We start from the raw sequence: 23,645 nt of genomic DNA, 5'->3' as shown, positions 1-23,645 counted from the left end.
CAGATCACCTTTGACATTTTAGCTTTTGGCTTATTTTAAATATGAAAAGTTGAAAACATTTCGCATAATTTTCGCATTAATCCGATTTCCACAGATTAGCGAATTACACATACTTCAACGTGTGAATTATTTAAATGTGCGAAATACAATTTTGCGTTGCGGGATTTGTGAACGTTGAGCTCCTCGGAGTCTCGTATTTCTATCGAGAGAGCATATTTAGCTGGATTCTTTTCGTGTTGAAATCAAAATGCAATCGCACTTTATGCACGCATTGGAGAACCTTGACCCAGCTGACACTGTTGAAGCACGTGCCACCGCAGTGATTTCGGTAGAAATCGCGAGGCCGAGGCGACGAGACGACGTCGCTTTCGATGCAAATTTTTGCCATTTTCCGACGTTCGGAGTAATCTGGCATCACTCTGACGCTTTTACGTCGGCGTTACGTGTTTTTAATTGGCGTTACGTATACGTACACGTATATTAGCGCACACGTAACATCGGTCAGCGGAAATTGCGAACAACGAAATATTCTCTATTTTCGATGGTTAGCGTCGCGCGCAATCGGCGTCAATCCGCATTTATTATCTAAAAACACTGAACTCCATTCCCAAAATCTCTCTATGACGAGAAAGGGAAGACGTTCGTGGAGACTATTGGTAGACAAGTAGAGCTTCTTCGGTGAAACTTTTCTTTGCGGACGAGCGATTTTGTCGGAAGCAATCTCGCTGAAAGCGCCGAAGTTTGTTTGCACGTACAGATGTAATGTGTCGTTTATCGGGGTACTTTGATACGAGCTGCAGTCTCGTGAGCCGAGAGTAAAGATGTTATTGCGTGATCGAGAAATGGTTCTCATGTGACTCGCGAAGTTTTATCGATCGTATATGTCTATTATATTTAGTCACCTGATATAGGCTCGGTAAGAATATCGGAAAACAGAAGATAAAAATTGGAAAAAGTACAAGCGGGATTAAAATCTAATTTCCAGGGCGCTTCCCGCCTCTTATTTTATTTTTAAATTTACTTTTATCGATGCCGCCGCACTCGCAAGCGCAGACAGTTCACCCGAAATATTTTAAAATCCCGAGATATCGAGGAAAAATTTTATCTCGCAAAAAGTCCCGCTCTGCTTTTGTGCTTTTTTCCGTTCGCTGATCCCTACCGTTGATTTTTAGTTAACGATTGTCGTCGACGACGACGTGTCTTCTCTTCTGCGAGGGCATTTTCGCGCGGACCGCATGTTCGTTTTCCGGTGCTTCGATCCGCACGTTGCTGTTCAACGTGCCCGTTTTGTTACACGTCGTTGCCTCGCTTCCTCGTTTCTCTCGCCGTTTCGACGCTGTTACGAACGAGTGCGAGTTACCGTTTCTACTCCGGTAGCGGTAGACGCGTTTGTCAGACAGCGAAGTGAAACAATACAGCTTGTCAGGCCGCAATAATTAATCGTACTACCAACCAGGATCGCTCGAGAATAATTATAGAATTACGCTCGTCGTAATAATTATTCCGTTGGAATTTTCGGTCGGTATTAAACACAGATTGGATATTTGATCCCATTGCGAAAGCCATTCAGGGTTTTCGATAAATTCGTGAATCAAGAGATAAATATCTTTCTTTATTATATAATTATATTATTAAAGCAGAATAATCTCTCGCGAATTCTCTAAAAATATTAAAGAATTAATTATAGAAAATTTATCATTGCGGTACAATGAACAGTAAATAAATATCCAGTACAATAAATATCTAGCATTGTTGCAAAATGCAAATTTTCTTAATTTGATCAACTTGTAATAATCTGAAAGCAAATATTAATCCACGCCGTGCCTTGACACATTGCGTAAATTTCGCAAGTATTTCCGATTTTGCACTTCGCTGCGATACCCCCTTAATTAGTTACAACATTCAGCATTCAAAACAATTCCATTTGTGACGATCAAACCTATTACAATGTAATGACAATTGATTGACATTTTATGTAACGCGTAGCTTGTGTGTGAGAAAGTTAGCTTATATATGTTAAAATCGGTGGAATATTGATGCGTGTTGAATACCTGCGCGCATTGAAGTCGATATATTTTAATGAAAGATTCGTATATGTCAATGTCTATGTCAATTTACTGTGCTATTTGGTTTCTTTGGTATATTTTAAATGACTTTTTAAAAATAATTTACAGTTATATAAATAATTTATTTTTCCAAGAGCGCTGTTTTTCACAAGAAGTATTTTTTAGAAATACCATTGTCTCATGTTAGGCAATTTTGAGTCATTTCGAAATGAATTTCGAAAAAAATGTCTTTGAAAAATTAGGGCTGACAATTAATGGTGAAAAGAACAGTCATGAGGGGATTCGTGTCGTTTCCTGTTGAAGGACAAACACGTGTCTTGAGTTCTTGAGAGTTTTGGAGCATGTATGCTCTGTCGCTGTCGAGTCTTACATAAGGCAGATGTAACATATTTTCTTGTTTTTTTCCTCTTCCGCGTGGGATGTCTAATCAGATTTTGTGTGTCGTTTGTGCCCACGCAGTACTTCCATTATATCTCTTTAGACATACAACAGGTGTTATGGTTCAGAAAATGCAACTTCTTTAAATAACGGCATCATCTAGCTGTTAATTCATCTAGTAATTTTAATCACTCAATCGATTATATATTTTTGTTGCCTTATTTGTGTAACTTGATCAATTAACGTGATATTATCTGAACGAGGGTAATCGCCGGTTTTGTTCATTCGATTAGTTCTTTTTCTCAGCTCATATAATATCCTCGCTGGAGGCAGATATGTAGCGTATAACTTGGAAGTGGTTTATAGAGGGTTAACTAGCGACATGCCAGCCGTATCATCGCATTATCGGATAAATTCCGCTGACCGGTACTGACGCGGGTTGAAACGATTGCGTCATCGATTTTTTGCACGTATTTCCCTCCCGCTTCCCTCCTTCTCGCCTCGGTCACTGCCCCGTGAAGGGGTAGAATCTGATCTGCATTCGTGCATGAAGGATGGGCCATCGATTCGTCGATACTCTACGTAAATATTTGCAACCGGTCTAACATTTTGCGTCGGCGGGGACGCATACGCGTAGAAGTCGCGCTGTGAAATCGCACGATGTATAAATGTTATTTCATCGATGCATGACGCGCTCTTTCTGCGCCATAAACGCGCCTCGCGCGCTTGAATCGCTTAATATGAAAAATGAACTATTTCGAGCACTCGAGCTCGTTACGAAGTAAATCGTGCAACGTGAATAGTGGCGTGTATTCTCGGGATAATTAATATAGATCGAGATAATTAATAGTGGTCAAGATAATTAATATAAAATCGAATAAATTGATTTAATTCGAATAATTAATTGCGATATATTCCTGCGTAATGAAATGGCGTTTAAATTTCTTGACATTTTTCTTGGAGAATATTTAAATAAGCGTCGCATCGCGCACAGATAAAATCTCCATCCTCTAATTCATCCTGTCGTCGATATCTACGTTGCGGACAGCATTACGATTTATTCGCATCGCATATTTTCCATTCGTCTCTTTTTACAAACGCGCACGGATCATTCCCGTTGCGAGTCGGAAACAACACGAGCCGTTGAAATCGATCGCGGCCGTCACATCGATATGTAAACGTAACACGAGCATTGACAGCGGCGTAACGATGATGCATCTAGACGACAGAAAGAGAGGTGTTGCGTTATTGACATTTTTCCATCGCCTTGCGATACCATGCCGCCCGCATATCGAGGCGGACGCGATACCTCCGTCGCGATTTATGGCCTCCAGATTGCTCCAAATAGACGGCACGCACACAGACAAGTCACGACGCGTCGTACGCGTTCGCGTGGGTAGGCTTAGCACGCTAGTACTCAGGCACGGATATAGCGCGCGAGTATGACACACCCACCAGTTCGACTTGTTTGGTTTCGGTTCATCTGTTGATTAACTGTCTGCACGCGTTCAGACCTTGCCAAATCGACGATGCAACGCGGATAAATACATAGGCGTACGTGTGTATCGCGTGCAAATACACAAGCCGGTACGCGATAGACAAAAGAAGATAAATGTAGAAGATTGTAGCTGACTTTCGACCTATAAGTTTTCGTTAGAATTAATCGTGAAGTATGGAAATGTGTATTGCTTCGTCCAATATTGGAAGCATTACATTTTAATACTGAAACGAAAGAAATGTCCATGCCTGTAAAGCATGTAAGCACTGAAAATAAAGTAATTAGTGTACTTTAGAAAGCCATCATGCTTCGACTCGATCGATGTAGTAACAATGAGGAATTTGAAGTTGATGTGGGACATTGAGTTAAAATTAGTACATCCTCAATGTCAATCCAATTTAGTTGATAATTGATCACGAAGGTAGAATGTAATTGCAGCACTAAATATATAAATTTTACATAAGCACTGTTTATCACAGAGATATAAAAAAGAACAGCTTTTGACTTTGTCTTAAATCTACATACTTTTGTTCGTTAAACTTTAAACTAATTTGATTAAAAATTAATTCTACAATGTAAAAGAATAAAGAAATTTTTTATTATTTAATACACAAGCTATATTAGCTTATTTTATCTTAAAATATAATTAAAAATTTTATTTCAGAACTTTGAAAATGTTTTCTCCAAATTTTATTGTACAAATTCATTCTTCTGTCAGATGATTTTCTTGTCAACATTATGAACTGTGCGATTTGCATCCGACTATGAATTCTAATATAAATATTTCACAGACCTGCTCATACGATTTATTCTTCATATTATAAGCTTTCATGTTCTGCTTTATCTCTCAACTAAACAGAAACGCAGTACAGTACTTCGCACAATACGGTATTTGTATACGTGCAAAGCTGCATATATAAGACTTGAAAGCAGTTTCTCATGAATTCTATACATGACATACTATACAGGTATTCTATCTCAAGTTTCGAGGTTACTTGTCTTAGAAGATATTAAAGATGAAACATATGAAACCGATGATACTAACAAACATATCTTAATTTCGAGAAATTTATGTGACTGAATTAGTTATTTATCTTTTAGATGGAAAAATTTTTTTCCTATAATATTTTTTTTCGCCTCGGGATTTTTTTTGCTAATATCCATCTCGATATGGTACATCATATGTATACATATTACTATGAAGTGGCGCGTCTACCGTGCTTTGTAAAAAAAGCAATTTAATTTCGGTTGACGGGTTCAACCGTAATTCCGGGCGTTAGACTCGGGCAACAGTAGGGACAGGAACTCAGGTAGAGTTCCGCTGATCCCCTCTCTTTTGAAATCTCAAAGGATGAGAATGCCTCTTCGACTAGTCATATTCTCTTCCTTTTATACGTGACGAATGCTTTCTATCTGTCGCGCGAGTTTAAGATGTCGGAGAAAATTTATGACGCCCGAAATTCATATCAAACTTGCGTTCTTCGTCCCCCTCCCCCTCCCCCCAGGAGGTTTTGTTGACGAATGGCTCGTGGACGTATATTGATCCCGGTATTTATGAATGCTTCATTTATTTATCATCATTTCCGACATTCTTCGGCTCTCTCTCTCTCTTTCATTTTATTTTTTTTTCTTTATTTTATATTTACGTATGTTATTCGTGTGTGTAATTTTACTCTGTATTACCGAAATGATAACAATTAACCGGGTCAGAGCGTATCATATTATCGATTGTACGTGTATGAAAAGATTAAAAAAAAATACAAGCAAAATACAAGCAATAAAATAAAGCTGAGATAAAAAGAGAGAAGCGTGCTGAAAATCCTAAAAGTCCTCTGTATTTCACGAAAATTCTGAATTTTTCCGCTGCTCTCGATATATTTTTCAGCTGGCTTAGTTACCGGTAAATCCCAAGTTATTGATGGGGAGGATACATGAAGGAGAAAAATGTTCAATCTTACAAGTATACATACGTATACAGTATGTGATGTAGAGATAAGTGCTTAAAATTTCATAATGGTATGAAAACTTTATGATCTTCTTAAGTGCTGTTCAAAACTTTTAGCCACAAGCCGTTACGAGACGAGTACTCTATATCCAACGCTTTACGGTAGTAGTACATTACCGTCTGCCCCTCTTTCTCCTTTTCTCCCTTTGCATTTCCATGGTAAATTGTGTAAAATTTAGCTTAACATATTTGTCGCAAGGATTAAACACGATATATACATTTTATAAAAAGATATTCGTGGCAGCAAATATATCTGAGAAACTTGGTAAAATAAAACAAAGTTTGGAAACTTGGGTGAAAGAATTAACTTTCTTTTAAGATAGCTGTCGTGATTTTCAATCGAAAAATGCGGCTCGCCTGTAAGGTAGCGGTGATTCAAAGCGTAATCGGATCGCATTAAACCGATTACTATTGCTGTGAGCGATCGATACTTATAGCGCTCCATGCCAAAGCTCTTGCAAGAATAGAATTGTACAAGCAATTCCATTAAATCGGATACATTATCTTTTATTCGATTCCGATATTTTCTAACTCGATCGTTTCTTCAAGAAATTTGTGACTCGAAATATTGGTTCGTCTGTAACTTTGTTTCTCTTACAAAAACATACACTTAAAAGACTTTTCATCCATGATACTTTAATTATTGTAGGTAACTTTTATCATTAAAAGTTATTTTATTCCACTGCCCCCCCCCTCCCCCTAAAGAAGCATGTTTAATATGTTAATATTTTAAGTTTGAAACAAGATTTGAAATTACCAAATAATACAAATTATGTTACATATTTTATCTACATTTTAATATTTATCACAATTAAAAAATATTCAATTATATTTAATTAAATATTAATTGTAATAAATAATTTTTGTATCAAGTGAGATGAATATAATATTTCTCTCGAAAAATATAAAAATATCTTTGGCTGTATGCTCGTAAATTGAGATGGCAATAGATATTGATTGTATTTAAGATTTTCAATCTCCGGTCGTGCAAGTTTTAGAGCATCGGACCGTCATTAAAACCGGAATCGGCTATCGACCAGTAATTCCATTAGAACGGGGGTGCTCCGAGAATACGCACTGAATTCGTCTCTCTTCACTTTCATCGCAGGAAGTCTGGTCCTCTGGTAGTAGTTTCTAAGGCTTTCTACGACTCGAGAGACTTTTATCGTCGACTTTTTTTCGTGACTGTATATGCAGTTTCACGCGAAGTACTCTCAGCTACACGCGCATGAAGAAAAGTAAAGTCCATTTAGTTTTAAAACCATTCAGTTTTATTTTTTTACTCAAGACACTATTAGTTCCGTTTCGTTATCTTATCGGGGTTTAAAATGGGATTTCGGCACGTCAAGATGTAGAACGCTTTTCCAGGCACAACTTTTCTTTCATCAATTAATACATAGCTTCTTCTTCTAACTCGTCAATTAGTACCGCTGTGTAATAATTAGCAAGCATCGTATTATATAGAATTCAGACGTATGTGAATAGACACGGACTTTTTAATGGAATACAAATGAAAATTGCTACAAGTAGTACTTAACGACGAGCAGCTAAATTACATAATGACACATAATGACAATTTATTAAGTTACTTTTCTGTGATGAAATATATGAATAATGTTCATTAAGTTAACAAGATTCGAGGAGATTGTCGTTAATTAAATTTGTTCCATATTCTGTCAATTTTCATTTGTTCCATATTCAGTCGCTTTCGATCGGGATTGTGATCTATATATTTAACCTAGCAACTTGTATTATATTACGCAATAAAAATAATTTTCCGCAGCACTTTCTCAGCTGGAAAAATTATAGATGTAAACATTGTTGAAACACCAACGGGTTCAGCAGGACGGTCTTATATTTAGATAACATTTTCTGGAGCGCTAAATATGACACGCGCAAACTTTTTTATAGTTGAATACGGAAAGAGGAGACCCTTTTTTGGATGCGGTGAATCGTGCGGTTTAACGGGAAAGATAATAAGGCTCAAGTACAAAAAGCATTTCACCGTTACACTGTCCTTTGCGATCAATTTGCCTTTTGGATACGACTCGTCGCGTCCATTCTTTCGTCATGCTCTCGTTTTTTTTGCTTCTTTCCTTCTCGACGTCTATCTATTGTCGCGATCGCTCTCTTTCTCTCATATCGAGCATCTCTGTGTATTAGAACCTGCAGGAACTGCTCTACTGAGCGGCGAATTTCCCTCGGGATTATTCGAGAAATGATCTTGTCGCGTCGACACTCGGGATAAATGGGAACCACGTTACTATCGCAGTTGCTGTATCGAGATGATTCGCTACGCTCAAGTATTGTCGACTCAGGACAGTAACAGCGTTTCTAGATAGAGAGCCATTTCTGATTGTGCCGAATCACCGATAGGAAGAAAATATATATCTGGGAAATACGTGAGAATCGGGTTTATCCTTCGCGTTCTATTTCATTTGGCAGAAATTCTATCGGAAAATTTTGATTAACACAAGCTCTATTTTATTCATATCAAAAAATAAAGAGTTATGAAATACCAAATAGGTGAATCAATTTTATATTTTCTACTTTATATGCTCAGGTAAAATGAATATTTTACTGAAATTTAATTTGAAATGTAAATTGTAGAAGTATTTAATATCGAAAATCAATCAGCCAACAGAACTTCTAGATAAAAATTTTACCTTAAAATTAAAAATTTTTATCAGTAATACAATATTTTCACATGTTTCTACTTCTTTTTTTTTTTAAACATTATTCGACAAAACTATTGGTTTTGCGGTAAGACTGGCAGTTTTTTATACTTGAGAATAGCAGATTGTTGCCCACAGCTTGTAAACGTAAACGTGAAGGAAGTTAGTCGATGGCTTAGGTGCGCTGAACTTTGTATTGCACTTCTTCCCTCGCATCTTTTCTTCGTAGATTTGTCGGTGGGAATCCGACGACTCCTCAATGGAGACCGACTCCCAAGGCGATCCAGGGTCGTTCTCTCACGGTGCGCGCACAATTTGTGTGCGCCTGTGTATGTGTGTGAGGTAAAATAGGATCCGCCTGTGACGGACGCCCGTACGTATGCGTCAGCCGCGCATCCACTTTCACCCATGTTGTACATTTTAACGGCGTACATTGCTGTCGTTATCAGCTAACATTTCGACTACCGATCCAGGTTTCCACGTTCATCCGTGATTGACATACAATTTACGAGACTGCGGAACATAGCGAGACATGTCGAATATAAATTATACGTATCTCATCTACAACATTGAATTGGCAGATCAGATACATGTAGAACATTCAAAATTTAAGAGGTTTTATTATGAAATCAATACGCAGAATATTTCGGAATTATAACTCTTTCGTTTCTTTGACTTAATATTTGTTTGAACAAAATCGATAGAATTATTTATCACCATTTCCCTGTTTTGCTACGTTAAAAATATCTTGGCAATTAAATTTTTCATTATATTACTGTTGCGAGGAATTTTATAATTAAATTAAATAGAAAACAAAATTTGTTAAGCGCGTAATATTTAATACACTAGATACAAGCCTTGGACATTTTTCATATTCAATAGAAGAAAATATTTAGTCGTCTATTTGTGTTACAAAAAGTTAAAGAGAAAGAAGTATATTTCTTCTCTAATTATTTATTTATGTAGCATGTATAAAGGAAGCGAGTTGCTGGAGCTAGTAGAATCTTACAAGCGTTTCATAGGGCACAGTGGTCTAATATTAGAGACATCACAGCCTCTCGGAGGGCCCCATGGAACATTATCTCATCCCTTTCGAGCGCATCTCGTATATCTTTTCTTACTTCCTTTTCCTTTCGCTTCCCCGCAACTCTTCTTCATCCATCGCTTCAATCTCTTCTAACTGTACTTGCCAGTACATTATGATGGAATCCATGATGGACGTGTTGGAATGATCAAATCATGGGATCCCGATGTTTATTATGCAAAAATGCAAGTCTGTAGATATTTCTTCATATAATTCTTCTTCCTTCAATCAGTTATTGTTTTGTTATCAAATAATTTAGTTCCTAAAATACTATTTTTACATGACAAATAATCTTTGTTTCTTGAAGATGGTTCAAAAGTGAAGAGTTTGACAAAATTTTGTAAGTGTATATCGACAAACCTGTTGCAAGCAACAACTGAAATATAACAATGTCGAATTACTTATAGCCGATTCCCACTAAATAACCTTGGTTAATTAGCTCTAGTTAGCGATAGCCTTCAAATGACGATAGTTGATGTGGTATAAATAGTCGCAGTGGTAATGACATTTAATTTATTCAGAATTTATAATAATTATGAATATGGATAAATGGAAAATAGTATGTCAATCTAAAGAGAGATAGCAAATATTTTTTTATCCGCAATACTTGTTGCGAAATAATAATAAAAATATTTTAGTAAGCAATAGAAATAAAATTGAATAAAGTTGAATGCTTATATCTAAACATATTCAGACACTCTTTTCCGAAGCATCTCGTATAACGGGCGGACGCAATCGTACGGATTGCGTCGCACGTAAGCGGCGTAGGCGAGAGAAGCTGAGTAGCACGCGTTGAACGTTTACATATATGTACGTACGCACCGCGCGTGTGCATATTTATGGCCACGATTCGAATTACGATACGCATTTCCGTTAACGAGAGCGAACGAGTCCGGGAGGGACGAGACGAGTGGTCGACGCGAGCGCGAATGGTCAGCAAAGCGGAGAAAGAGAGGAGAGACGCGGATTTGAGCCTCCGACAAAGGCCAGCTTCAGAGAGCGGTGAAAACCTGGTTAAACGAGGGCGGCCGCTAGCTTTATGGCTTTACACGGTGGCCAGTGCGCGCTTCTCATGCATCTCTGCGTCCACCGCTCGCCGCGCTTCGCGCTTCGATGCACCATGCAGTTGCGATTTCTGTACGTTTTTAATCATATCGAGGAAAGTCGAAATTTTAGAGAGCTGTGTTAAAAGTCAATATATAATTACTTAGCTCGCGTTATGTTTTCAAATTTCATATTTATCCGCAGAATTGAGAGAATCGATCGAAGCATTTGGGACATGCTAAGTTGTGCAAATAAAAAAAAAGTCTTAAATTATACACATTTGCAGCTTTGAAAAAACATTTACGTCTTCCTATGATTTGAAGAAATGGCTCGGAAAAAACACGCACAATAATACGTTTCATTAATGATACTTCATCTTTCTCGTGTCGCTTGTCAATAATTTGCTCTATGCCTGCCGGCGTGTTAATGTAACAAAGCCGTGAAGCACGTTAGTCGCTGCGTTCAAGATCCACACGAACAGCAGCAGTAAACATCGATTGAAACGAGAAGCTATGCACTTAACGAGCATCGACAAACGTTCACCCGAGTCGAGGAACAGGTACAGGGAGCGACGTCAGTGGCAGACTTATGGGAATAGTGCTCGTTAGCAAAAGCGTGGTGAGAGACTCGCGGCGCGGATCGCTGGGATTAGGGCACGCAGCAACAATGGCGAGTCTCCTGTCGTCCTTGTATGGCAAGGATCTTCTCTTCTGCCGACTTTCCTCCGTCTCGCTTCATCTCTTCCCGTTTCCTCCCGTCCTTTTCTTCCGCGGCGCTCGCCTACTATTACCGTTTTCTCCGATCTCGCGGCTCTTTTGTTACACAGTGCCTGGCATTGTCGTCGAAAGGCTATCCGCCATTGTCGTCAACAATGGCCACGGCCGATTGTTTTTTAGCACATTGGGTTTGGTAATCGCTCAGTCAGCCGTCGAGAAATAATTATTACATCCCGCGAATGACTTTAGATTCGAGGATTTGCGCGTATTTGAGAATGTATGATATTTTGGCACGCTGGCAAAGCCGACGGAATCATCACGAATTTAAACCGCGCATATTTATTTAGGTCAGTAATAAATATTAATTAAACCTTGATTACATTTGCCGATTTTCTCTCTCTTTCTCTCTCTCTCTCTCTCTCTCTCTCTCTCTCTCTCTCCCTATTTCTGTATTCATTTTATTTGAACATTACATTACATAAACTCTGATTAATATATTTCATACTTAATTAAAAAAGGGGAAGTTGTTATATCTAATTAGTAGAGCTACATAAAAGGATAATGTGGATGAGAATTTTTTATATAAGCGAAAGAAAGTAGAAGTCTATTATATTAAATTTATTAATGAAGCGAGACAATAAACATATTCAGTTTTGAATTCGCTATTTATTAAAATGACTGTCTGTAAATTAGTTTTATTCTAATGTAAATTTTCAGGGAAAGCAATGGACAAAATTTATTTTACAAAATTTATTTTCATAAAAATAAAATTATAGTCGCATTTTCATTTATGACAGCGGGGCAAAAATCATGTAGCATTGGATGTTATAACTAATATTCGCTGTGGGATCATTGTACCGGAAGACACGGTCCGCGTATTCCGCTGGAAATGGAAATTCTTTCTGCCTCCTCTCGTTGCCCCTTAATTGCCCCATCTTCGTCGATTATTTTCACGCGATCCTTATTCACCTCGAGTTTCCCGTTTCTCTCTCGACTCTCTCGACTTGTATTGATCTCCAATGTTATAAAAGTAGATGTGCTTTTCTACAGTCCGTATATTTTCACAGTACGGCCACTTCAGTTGTATTATTCCTTCGAAGAATAATTACACACAATAATTAAATTTTACACCGTAATACTGTTATTCGTGCAATCGATTAATTTCAGCTTTCTGATATATTTTTACCCAACTTTTGTGTCAATATTGTGCGATATGATTGAATTTTTTTAACATTCTCGAATACTGTTCGCGGTCGAGCGCATAAGCTGTTTCAATTTTGCATAAAAAAAAAAAAAAAAAATGAAACATTCGACCGATATAGATCTTCGCACGGAGGTGTACGTAAAGCGTCAAGTAGGTAGTAAAACCGGATATTTACTTGTCCTTATTTCCCGTCGAGACGCTAGAAAACGAGCGACATGAAGCGCGTTTGTCTACGCTGAGCCATTAACGCAATAATTCACGTCGCAATTTCGCACGAAGTCCATTCGCACAGTTTTATTTCCGTTGGCGTGGATAAAGTAGTTTTAGAAGAATATTACATTGACATAAATTTTTTTTAATTGACAACTTTGATTCGATTTTTAAGTCTCTTTTATTAGTTTTTTTTTTAATTTTAATTCTTGTTAGTTTAATGCTAGCATTAGATCCACGTTGTGTTGCAATGCAATTTAATCACTGAGCTCTAGTCTGCTGTTGAAAAAGCGCGTGATTATCCCAATTCCCTTCGCGCCCTTTACAATTGATGTGAAGAGAAAACGAGCCGCTTCTCGAGCGTGTTTAAGAGCTTCTGCAAGCTCGCTGAATTTCTATGCCTAGCCGAGAAGGCTTACCTATACTCTCCTGCATCCTCGAACTCATTCTTCCGCCGCGGCTTCTTGTGCACTGGATTGCATGCTACTGCGCAGAGATTTTCCCACGGATACGACACGTCGGCAAACCGCTGCGAAATTACGAAAAAAGAATCACAACGTCAAGACGGCGTAAAAAGTGCCGCGTTTGTTGCGTATCATTCGAACTTCTTTATTGGACAGAAGAGCTCGTCGATTCTTATTGACTGATCGTGACAAATCGTCGTTGGGGTGCGGCCCTCGGCGGATTGTCAGATGAGTAATGATGGCTTGAGTGGTACGCGCGCGTCGAGTTGTAGGAAAACAGAGTGTAAAAAGCGTGAACCGCAGAGGGTGCAGCAAAAACACGAGAGTAAAAGAATTAAGTGGTCTTGCCTTTTGCTCTACGATACGTCATCATTTGTAAACAGCACCGAGTATTTTATCCATCTGAAAATAATTATGTAATTGTTTCCTTCTTATAACTTTAATGTGAACAAAGAAATATTTGAAATATTACATTTCTTTTGAATTTTTCTTTGTTCCTTACGAACTTTCTTTGAAACTCTGGAAAACTATTTAATAAATCATATGCAATTATGTTGAACGGCAACATAAGTATAAAAAAATATAGAAACATTGAATAAACATCTTGCAATTTCCAATAATAATAACAAAGGGAGAAAAATAGACGAATCATTTTTATAATGTTCCAATAATAAATTCTAATATTACTTCTGATGTTTCTGAAATTTGAGAAAGGAGGCGCATCGCGCTTATCGCATCATGATACGATACCCCGTGGCTCGTTGTGTCTGCGCGACACTCTATTCCCTTTATACTAAAATTTTATCGCTAGTATAAAAGCCCTTATCGCGCTATCGTGCAAACGTACTGATTTGATAAGGTCTCGCTCGAAAGAAACGAAAGATGAGACCACGATGTCGTTATTCTCCATTAGACGTGCTCGTTCGATCAAGTCGAGATCCCATAAGTCATGTAATAAAAGTATGAGAGCCACAAAAGAGCTACTGAGAATCACTTGACTCCATTCGACCCCGTCGCCAACTTGGCGCATGGTCCAAATATCACGTGTTTCTATAGGAAGAATTATGATGCTGTATTTCTTTTTTATTATTGCGAGAATTGTTCGTCCTTTATACAAGACGTGATTCTTTTTGCGACGTTTCTCTATGCTTTTTATTATATTTTGTTTTACATCTTTTAAAATGTAGGATGCGTATAGAAACCTATACAGAAAGGAAAAGATTTATCATAGACCCTTTTTCACATTGACAAATTTATCGAACGCAATGATTCAGTATTTTAATGCGACGCGACGCGACGAGTTTTGTCTTTTAAATCAACGATCAGAGGCCGATTCGCAATCATCGAATCCGAACGGAAACCTAAGAAAATCAATTTACTTTAGAACCCTACTTATAGAACTGCCAAAGAATAATCAGCCTTGAGGACAGAAGTCCTTTCGATTCTCGCCGCGCGTTTGATACTCGCAAAGTTGCGCGGCTGAAGGGAAGAAGACGGTGAACGGAGCGTCGAAAATGTAGTCGATCCGCACGAACGCGTACGACTATGACGCATACGATGGACGAATCCGCATCCGGGTGGCGTAGGAATCATTGAGAAGATCGTCGAGAGAGGATGCACAAGCATACCAGCCAGCTACGCGGTCCAGGTGGCCATAATGGCGGCTATCACGGCGCCGGCAGGGGCCCCGTGAGGAGATGGAACAGCTTTCACGGTGGCAGCGGTGGCGGCGGTGGCGGTGGCGGAGGCACAAATAATTTCAACGATGGCGTCGGGAACGGTGGTATGATCACGAAAGCCTGTCAGGAGCCCTTCAGGGCCGTGCCTAAAGCAGTACAAGCCCTTAGGAGCGAGTCCGTCGACCGGACTCACCGAGCTCAACCACCGCCGCCGCCTGCGTTTCCCAGGAGGAGATTTTCCGTGTGGTGAGTCCTTGCAGGATCATGTTGAGGAAATTACTGTTGTTGATTGCGAGAATTGTTTGTTATCTTTGTATCATAATTACTGTGTATGTATGTGTGTGTGTTTGGCGAGAGAATAATTATCCATTTTTATCGTTTCTCTTGAATGTCCATTAATTTAATGAAAGAAATATTTGCTAATTGCAATTAGGTTTTTGTACATACGATGAAATTGATATATTTTACGTATTACATAAAGTGGATTTTTTTACTAATTGATATACTTTTAATTATTGACATATCAGTCGTAATGAGTCGTAAAAACAGTTTAATTTAATCTTTTTAGTTATTTATCCAAATCTTATTATCTTTGCGATTACAAGTTATCTACGTTTTACTCGAGTATTAGGTCTGAATCACCTGTTGTTTTCAATCTTGCAAGTTGATAAGTAAGTAGTTCAAACCACAAGCTCGGTCTGGTATCGTGAAGGATAGATAATAAATTTTTTAATTCTTTTATGTGAAAAGGAAGAGAGATAATCTTACTTTGTACAAAACGATAATATCGACAAGAAGGCCTGATAACCTAATTTTACTTTAATATTATTTTTCTTTATATTGTTTATTCATTGATTTTTACAGAAATATGCGTACTTTATCTAGAATTAAAGTCCAACTTTTATATATGTTTTTGTTACGATTGTTTTACACAAAATGGTCTAAATATTTTTTGTAATCGCTTCCGTTTTTACTTAAAATATTTTACGATGAGTCTGGATCACTGTCGTCACGGACACAAAAAAAGGTTCAACTTGTCATCCAGCGGAAGTCCTCGATGGACAATTTCGCGCTCTCCGCTGCGTGAAAGGGGAGCCTAATAGCGCGGTAAATAAGATTAAAAAGGAAGGATAATAGAAAAGATAATAGCTCTAACGGCGTCATAGAAATATTTCATTACGCTGAGTGGATTCACGTGGCTCAGTGTCATGAAATAGTAGAGATAATTTCGCAAAATAGACGTCAACAGGATGAGAGTGAGAAAAATGAGGAGTGAGGCATGCGAGGTAGAGTGACAATGAGACCGCCGGTTACGCCGTTGGTCCCTGTTAAGACCGGAGCGAATTATAACGAGCGTACTGTCCGGGTGTATTTCGGGAAATGGGAACAGAAAGACACGGGCGGACAAAAGTTTGCACCAGAGTTCCACACGCCGCGATGTGTGGAATAAAGCGTGCGCGACACCCGATGCGATGCGCGCGGCGCGCTTTGATTGCTTCCGTTGTGAACGTTGGCGGAAGCATGTTAAAGGTGTACAGTGAATCGCTTGCAAAACTGCTGGAAATATCCATGCCTCTGTTAAATTTCGCTTTCTCTCTGTATTCAGTTACTACGCTTACTGCTTTTTTCAACTACAATTGTAATGCACATAGGATACACAGATTGTCTACAGTTGTATTTCCAATCGTATCGCTTTGCCGAAATCTGCATTCTATGTAACATTTATTTCTTTTATAAATATTTATAAAAATTGTTAAGAATAATTAAAAAAAGAATTTATCAAGATTTTTTTTTTTCATATTTGTCGATCGTTTAACTGAATATTCAACTGATGAAATAACAGTTTAAAAGTTTGGAGAAATAAATTTAACAAAATTAATCGGCAGATTGTTTTCAGAATATTAACAAGATTATAAAATTAGAACTGATTAAAAATATTTTGTTCAATTTCACGTAATTTAATTTTACTTTAGTTTCCGAATAATTTACTAAAGTCATCTCATCTAGTTGATCGGATAATAAGGACGTAATTATCAACAAAACTGGTCCGTTGAACATTTTCTCTGAGATTAACCATTCTTTCTAAGCAGAGGTAGAAATATCGATGTGTGGAAAAAACCTACGTATGTCTAACGCAATAATTTTAATCCTGAGAAAACGAAAAGTGCAGCGCGACGTTTATAGGGTTAACTCGTAATAAGGTTGAGAGATGGAGAAGCCGAGACGCGTCATCCACGTCGAATTCAATTTTCTGCGGTGTACGCACGCACACAGGCGAGACGAGCGAGATGCGTTACGCATGCATTACGCGTACGTTACGCATCGCGGCTTCACTTGTGTGTATAAGTCGAGGGAGGAGCGGGATAACACGCGGGTCAACAGCCTTCAACAACCTTACGGCCTTCTGCAACCTCTCTTTCCTTCTTTCCTCTATCTGCCGTCTCGCTTTTCCGATTCTCGGTCGGTCGAGCATCGACATTCGATTCACGGTCGTCACCGTTAAATCGAGGATTTTCCGTGGTGAACGATACCCGCATGGAAAAATAAAAATAGACGGAGACAAGTGATTTTGTTTAAAGAAGTAATTGTAACTTGTAACTTGTAATTATTATTTTATTTTTCTGAGCATTTTTATATCAATCGAATAGAAAATTAATGTTTTACTTTATTTTTTAAATTACTACATCTAGTTTTATCTTTTATAATTTTTAACAACAACTGATAATTTAATTAGAGATTTTATTTCTTATTTCTCCATGGCGTAAAGATGTTCTGCGATCTGAAAGGTTCAATATTACACTACTCTCTATTGGGAAAAACGATATCGATTTGGTCAATCAAATTTCAACGTCCCCATCTCGTATAACCGCAGGAGATTTTCCTATTTCGTCGAAAATCGGCGGAACCGTTGCGCTTTTATGGCTAATTTGAAAAGTGCCTTTTTCGACAATGGGAAACATCTGTCTCGATGGCTTAGCAGCAAATATTGGTCGTAGAAGTTAATGCGAGGGGCGCAGCCACGAAATAATACCTATTTACACGAACGTGCGAACACATACTCGTATCGTCGTTCGATTCGAGACGATACGAAATTGAGGGGTTGGTTTGATGAATCACATTTTGGAAGCACTCTTTTTGTTTCCATCTGATATACGATACTCTGAAGAAGCCAGAGAGGGTTTCTGGTTCTTGACAAAATGCTGCTGGTCTTACACTCTAGCGAACACATTTCATTTTCTCTTTAAGATTCTCATAATATGTTATCTTATTAGTCAACAAAAATATGTGTATATTTAATTATTTTAATGAAAAAAATTAAAGCTTTGCTTGTAGATTCACTAAATAAATTTTGATGCGGAAACTGATATTTGTACACAATTAAGACATTTTTAATATAAATGTATAATATTTACATAATGAGATCGATTTTTTTTAATCGAAAAATGTTCGGTTATTTCTGTTTCAGCTTCGGGAAGCGGACGGGTGGCAGTGCCAGAAGACCCAACGAATGTTTCGTCCTCGAGCCCTCCGAGATGATTGTCGTAAGTAGATTTTTGCTTTATATTAAGTAAAATAGTATAAGAAACATGGTAGAGAAGAGAATGCGGTTATTTTTTAAATATTTTTTCAAGAGAAAGTTTAGTTATATAGGAATGCTTTATTTATTTAGTATTACTAAAAAGTTTGATCTATGCATTTTTGTGCATTAAAATTATTTAAAACAAAATTAAAACTGAGCGAATAGTATATTTTTTCGTTGGTTTACCTTAATATTCGAAACAGTTGCGGCAAGCATTTACATATTTTCCGAATGTACGCCTGCGAACTACGCGGCGTAAGCGGTGATATCACGCAGCGAAAAGACAATGCGCTCCGGACGCTTGCGAGACGCAGCGTGGTAGACAGTTAATCAATAGTTTCTCTCTCGCATTATGCTCAGGTTGAGTTTTGGAATCCCTCGTCTCACGCTTCTGTAGTTAGCTCGTTTTATTTCGTTTTCAGTGGCGTTCGATTGCCTACGTGCTAAAATTAGGGCAAACTTTTAGACATGCGAGACTAATGATTCCAAACCTTTCAATAAGCATTGTATCGATCGCAAATTTCGAACCTTAAAATAGCTGTGGAATTTTCACAACGATCGATATTGTAACTTTGGTCTTAGTTAATTTATTGAACTTGTGTTTATAAATGTTTTTAGATATTTCGCATAATGAAACAATGCTAATCGAGATTAAGTTTGAATTCAGTTTGAATTCAGTTTGAATGAATCTTTCATATTCTGTAATTTATTTCTTATACAATGTTCTTTTCAACAAACTATTATTTTCATGAATTTTAACTTTTATTTAAAAAAATATCTTTTGTTTTTTATATATAAATTCTTTGAAATATATAATACATTATATTTTAAAGTCTGAAGAGAATAAATTAAAAGCGGATAATAAATGAATAATACACGTTATTACATTTTTTCTGCGGAAGACGAAAGGAATGCAACAGTAATATATATAGTGGAATTTTCTTATGCAATAATGGAATATTTTTCAGACCATACGAGAGCATTTGATGAAACGATGATTATTCACATATCTAAATTTAATTACATTTGTAGTTGCTGCAATAATTGTAGAGCTGTATAAAATTATTCTGATATTCCAGGTAAATTTTATTCGAGCGCATGAAGTGGTTAGAATTTCTGGTTTACGCTGCTAATTAAATCGTGGACAGAAAATTAAGTTTCTGATTCGAGCTGCCATCTGTAACGGCACTCTAGCGACTGCTTTACCAACAAATAGCATGACACTACTTGCTGATAGTCGATTAAACCGCACGATAATGATGATAATACTAAATGATAATTAAAACATATTCTAAATTTGCGCAGAATTTGAAACATATTTTTTGTACATAATTTTTTTTATTTATATAGTTTTTTTACCAAAATTTAATTATAGCAAATAATATTTATAAAAAAAGTAGTCTTTTAGCATAATACAATTTTCAAAATTACAGTTTTACATTTAAAATACACTTTCTCATCTTTTATTTTAATTGTGATTTCATATTTATTTGGAAATTTCGTAAAAAATATTTTTGCTTGACACTATTAAATATATTTCCGTAAAAAAATATTTTGACACTATTAAATATATTTTCTGATTTGTGTGGGCTGCAATAAAAAGGCGCAAATGTTATAGTACATTGGATATAGTCCTACATTCCATATCTAGCAGATTCGATTTTCAATTACGCGCCCGGATTACTTGCGTAGAAACTAATCCAGGTTTTGTATTAAACGACACGTTCTATACCTAATTTTGCGAAACGGTTTACCAATGATTATCAGTCGTAATAACCAGGCACGTTGTTTTTGCTCATATTAAACTTTGAAATTTCGCACACAACCCACACTCATTTGCACAATCTGTTATTTCGAAACGTTAATTATAGAATTAATTCACCTCCCGCCAACGTGTGGATTCTTCGCGAACAACACAACTTTTTCCACTGAATAATCAATATTTTTTTTATACAATTGGGAAACAATGTGATTTGCTGTAGGATTCAATAATGCAGTTTACCTTTTACGTTATCGTTCTCGCAACACACATTCGAGCTAGCTGAAAAACTCACAAAATAGTCCGCTCGAATCAATCGTATTTCTAAAAATATGAACTATGGATGACTTTTGACCCGATTTATTTAATTTTTCCACATGTTTACGCGAGATGTAAAATATCGACGGCAATTTTTATCACGAGGACAAGGAACATTTATCGATTGTAGCAGATTCTGATCGCACATTTGTTGATGAGTGGAATTTCCTTCGACGCAACGTCGGGAAAATATTGATAGCATCCAGGCAGGATGGTACACGCGAGTTCACGTGCGCCCTCAGGCGTCTCTGTGACCTGATATGTGAATTGGACGTCTGACCTTTAACCTTCCTCCCATGGCATCGTAGCACTTTATCTCTGTCGCCTTACTCATATGCGCCATCCGAAAGCTTATTGTGCCGCGCTGCATTACTGATCTCGACGCTTCGAATGAAGAGTAATCATTACCGCGGAATCCACTACTATTTTTTAGTATTAGAGGAGTATTAGAGGAGGAGATTTGCAGACTCAGAGGTAAATTTCGTTTTTCAATTTCAATGAAATAAATAGGAAATAAAGACGTGTTTTTCACTTTAATTTAATTCCTAATTTTGTACGCGATAAACAAGAGTTACTTACTAATAATACGGTTAAGGAAACGATATACTTGTGGGACGTGTTGCTTAGAACATAAACGCGCGGTGTCGTATTGCTCAGGATGCGGGCATTAATTGCGTAACCGAATATGCGTTTGCGTTCTATACTTCGATGCATCGTTGGTGCGTGCAATTTTCAAGAAGCTTATCGCCAGTGACAAACAACACATCAGACGTCTTTCGAAGCACGTCGACGCTCGACGCCGCGCTCATGAAGGATAAATCGTCTTTATTCGCTGTGGAACTCGATCATCGATTGAATCTTATTATTCATATCGTACGTATATACGTACTATATAGTTTCTTATAAAATTTTCACGGAGAATTTTGCTATAAATTTCAAAAAATATACGGATAGTAAAAAAAGATAGGTCGATAAATTTAGCACTATATTTTGATTTTATTAGTATTTATCGGTTTTTTTCTGGTTTAGAGAGATAGAACGAGATTTTCATGTAATGGATAAAAATTCCAATTACGCCATGAATATTTGTGAAATATAAAAAAAAAGAACATCTTCGTCAAAGCTATGAATGCGCCGATGACCAACGCGACGTTTGCAAATTGTATGTTTATGTGTAGGAGAAACTGTACGAGATTGTCGTTATCGGAAACAATAATTGAAACAAATTCGTTGATCGGTGTTTATCCGCTGCGTATACCGAGCAAGTAAATCGTCAATCACATTCGAGAGACGGCAGAAACTTTCAATATGACGATATCCTTTTTCATGTGAAAGGAAAGTTATCCCTCAAAGGGAAACTTCCTATTTACACGGAAAAGTACGCGCGCAGGCCAATTTCCATGGGAAAACCGATAACCGGAGTCGAATCGATCATTACGGCTACCGTATTCTGAACGAACAAATAGCGAAACTTCGCTCCGGAGACCAACAAGTTGTAGCTATAATACCACTGCGCCGCAAATAATCCGCTCTGCAGACATTTCTCTCTTCCCGATCACGTTCCTCCTACTTTACCGTATCAACTATCGCTAGACTGCTAGCTAGCATCTCGCGGAAACGATGGAAACGCATCCTGGGCGTTCGCGCGTTGACACAGTAATAGGGAAAAGTAAAGAAAAAAATTAATTACGTCGATTGCTGTGCTGCTGCTACGATTTCCGTGCCGGTTCGTTCCGCGCGCGAGCACACTTCGTGCACCTAATTATGCAATTATACAAATTGCGATCTCTGTGTTGCACAATTATTTCTCGTCGAACGGAGATGCGAGCAAGTCTGCCGAGTCGCCTGTTGACGAACCGGATTCGACGTAATACAAACTGGGAGCAATTCGTGCAATTTTCAAGATCGCTTCGATATCAGATTGCGGAGTACACTTTTTTTTAATTCAATGACAGACTTTCGCGTATCGTAAGTGGAATGTTCAACATGCGGATTTACGTAAAATACATCGCGGACGATGCCACATCCGTCATGCGTAAGCGTCTTTGGATAAGGATTCATTACAAGCGCGCAGGAAGTTAAATAAAATCGGGGTTATGACTCGTCATTGATATTACTCAGATTTCAGTTTTATCTTTGGACTCTTTTAACTTGGCGCCATCTTGAGGATGAGGTTTTTCTTTATAGTCTACATTCATAACGCGATTATCTTGAATTAAATGTAGCTGACTAATCTTTGTAATGTTTATATATTAGATGAGAAATTTATATATAGTATATTAGATAAATGGAGCTTGAAAGCAATCATGTGATTCAGCCTTCTTATACAAGTTACTTTGTAAATCTTTATATACTCCTTCAGACTTTTTAGAAATTTCTAATATATGACATTCTAGCTTTCTGTTCTTGTAATGTAATCAAAATTCTGAATAGCGACGGTGTTAATAATCGGTTTTTGCTGTAAGCTGAGATCTGACAAAAAGTGCGATTGACTTACTACCATGGCATACTTTGGTGTACCGAATAAACTCTGACCTCGTGCCTTCTTGCCTTTTGGCATACTTTACCATACCAGATACTGCTCTGATGTTGTACATTGTTCATTTCAACCGTTATTGCAAAAGATATGCGGGTTTGTTATAGAATAACTGGAATACTTCACGTTGCATATTTAAGCGCATTGCTTGCAGTCTTCAGACATTCTGTTACATATACTGATAAACATTATATTATTATAGCTATCAATAGTATACATTTTTTTAATATAAAAATATGGCGATCATATAAATATTTATTTGCTTGTAATTTTGTCTGTTTAATTAAATATTCGTTCCCGCAGCCAATGTATATACTAAAGCTACTTGTGGTTTATAGTAGCCAGAATTTAATTATAAATTATAAGAGAGAGAGAGAGAGAGAGAGAGAGAGCTTAGCTCTTCTATGTAGTTTATATCTTGTGAAAGGG

General features: G+C 37.3%; 1 protein-coding gene and 1 long non-coding RNA gene across 10 annotated transcripts in view; one reads left to right on the top strand and one right to left on the bottom strand.

Moving 5' to 3' along the window:
- The window catches only part of LOC105678707 (rap guanine nucleotide exchange factor 2-like), a 111,040-nt gene that overhangs the window by 60,664 nt on the left and 26,731 nt on the right, over window positions 1-23,645 (top strand). For 7 of the 9 annotated variants that reach the window (XM_067349521.1, XM_067349527.1, XM_067349523.1 and 4 more), the window contains exons 2-3: window positions 14,743-15,269; window positions 18,490-18,565. In XM_067349521.1, the coding sequence (XP_067205622.1) occupies window positions 14,959-15,269; window positions 18,490-18,565 (387 nt within the window). In that variant the 5' untranslated portion in view covers window positions 14,743-14,958. The remainder of the gene's footprint in view (window positions 1-14,742; window positions 15,270-18,489; window positions 18,566-23,645) is intronic. The other 2 variants (XM_067349522.1, XM_067349528.1) reach the window with 1 other exon arrangement.
- On the bottom strand, window positions 12,202-13,382 carry LOC136997969 (uncharacterized). The gene is made up of 2 exons (XR_010888520.1): window positions 13,300-13,382; window positions 12,202-12,558 (listed from the first exon to the last, which is right to left on the bottom strand). It is a non-coding gene; the product is annotated as an uncharacterized lncRNA (long non-coding RNA).

Source organism: Linepithema humile, chromosome 2, assembly GCF_040581485.1.
Source record: "Linepithema humile isolate Giens D197 chromosome 2, Lhum_UNIL_v1.0, whole genome shotgun sequence".
Taxonomy (NCBI): domain Eukaryota; kingdom Metazoa; phylum Arthropoda; class Insecta; order Hymenoptera; family Formicidae; genus Linepithema; species Linepithema humile.
Note: the sequence above shows the minus strand (reverse complement) of the source record. Positions and strands in the feature narration are given on the sequence as shown.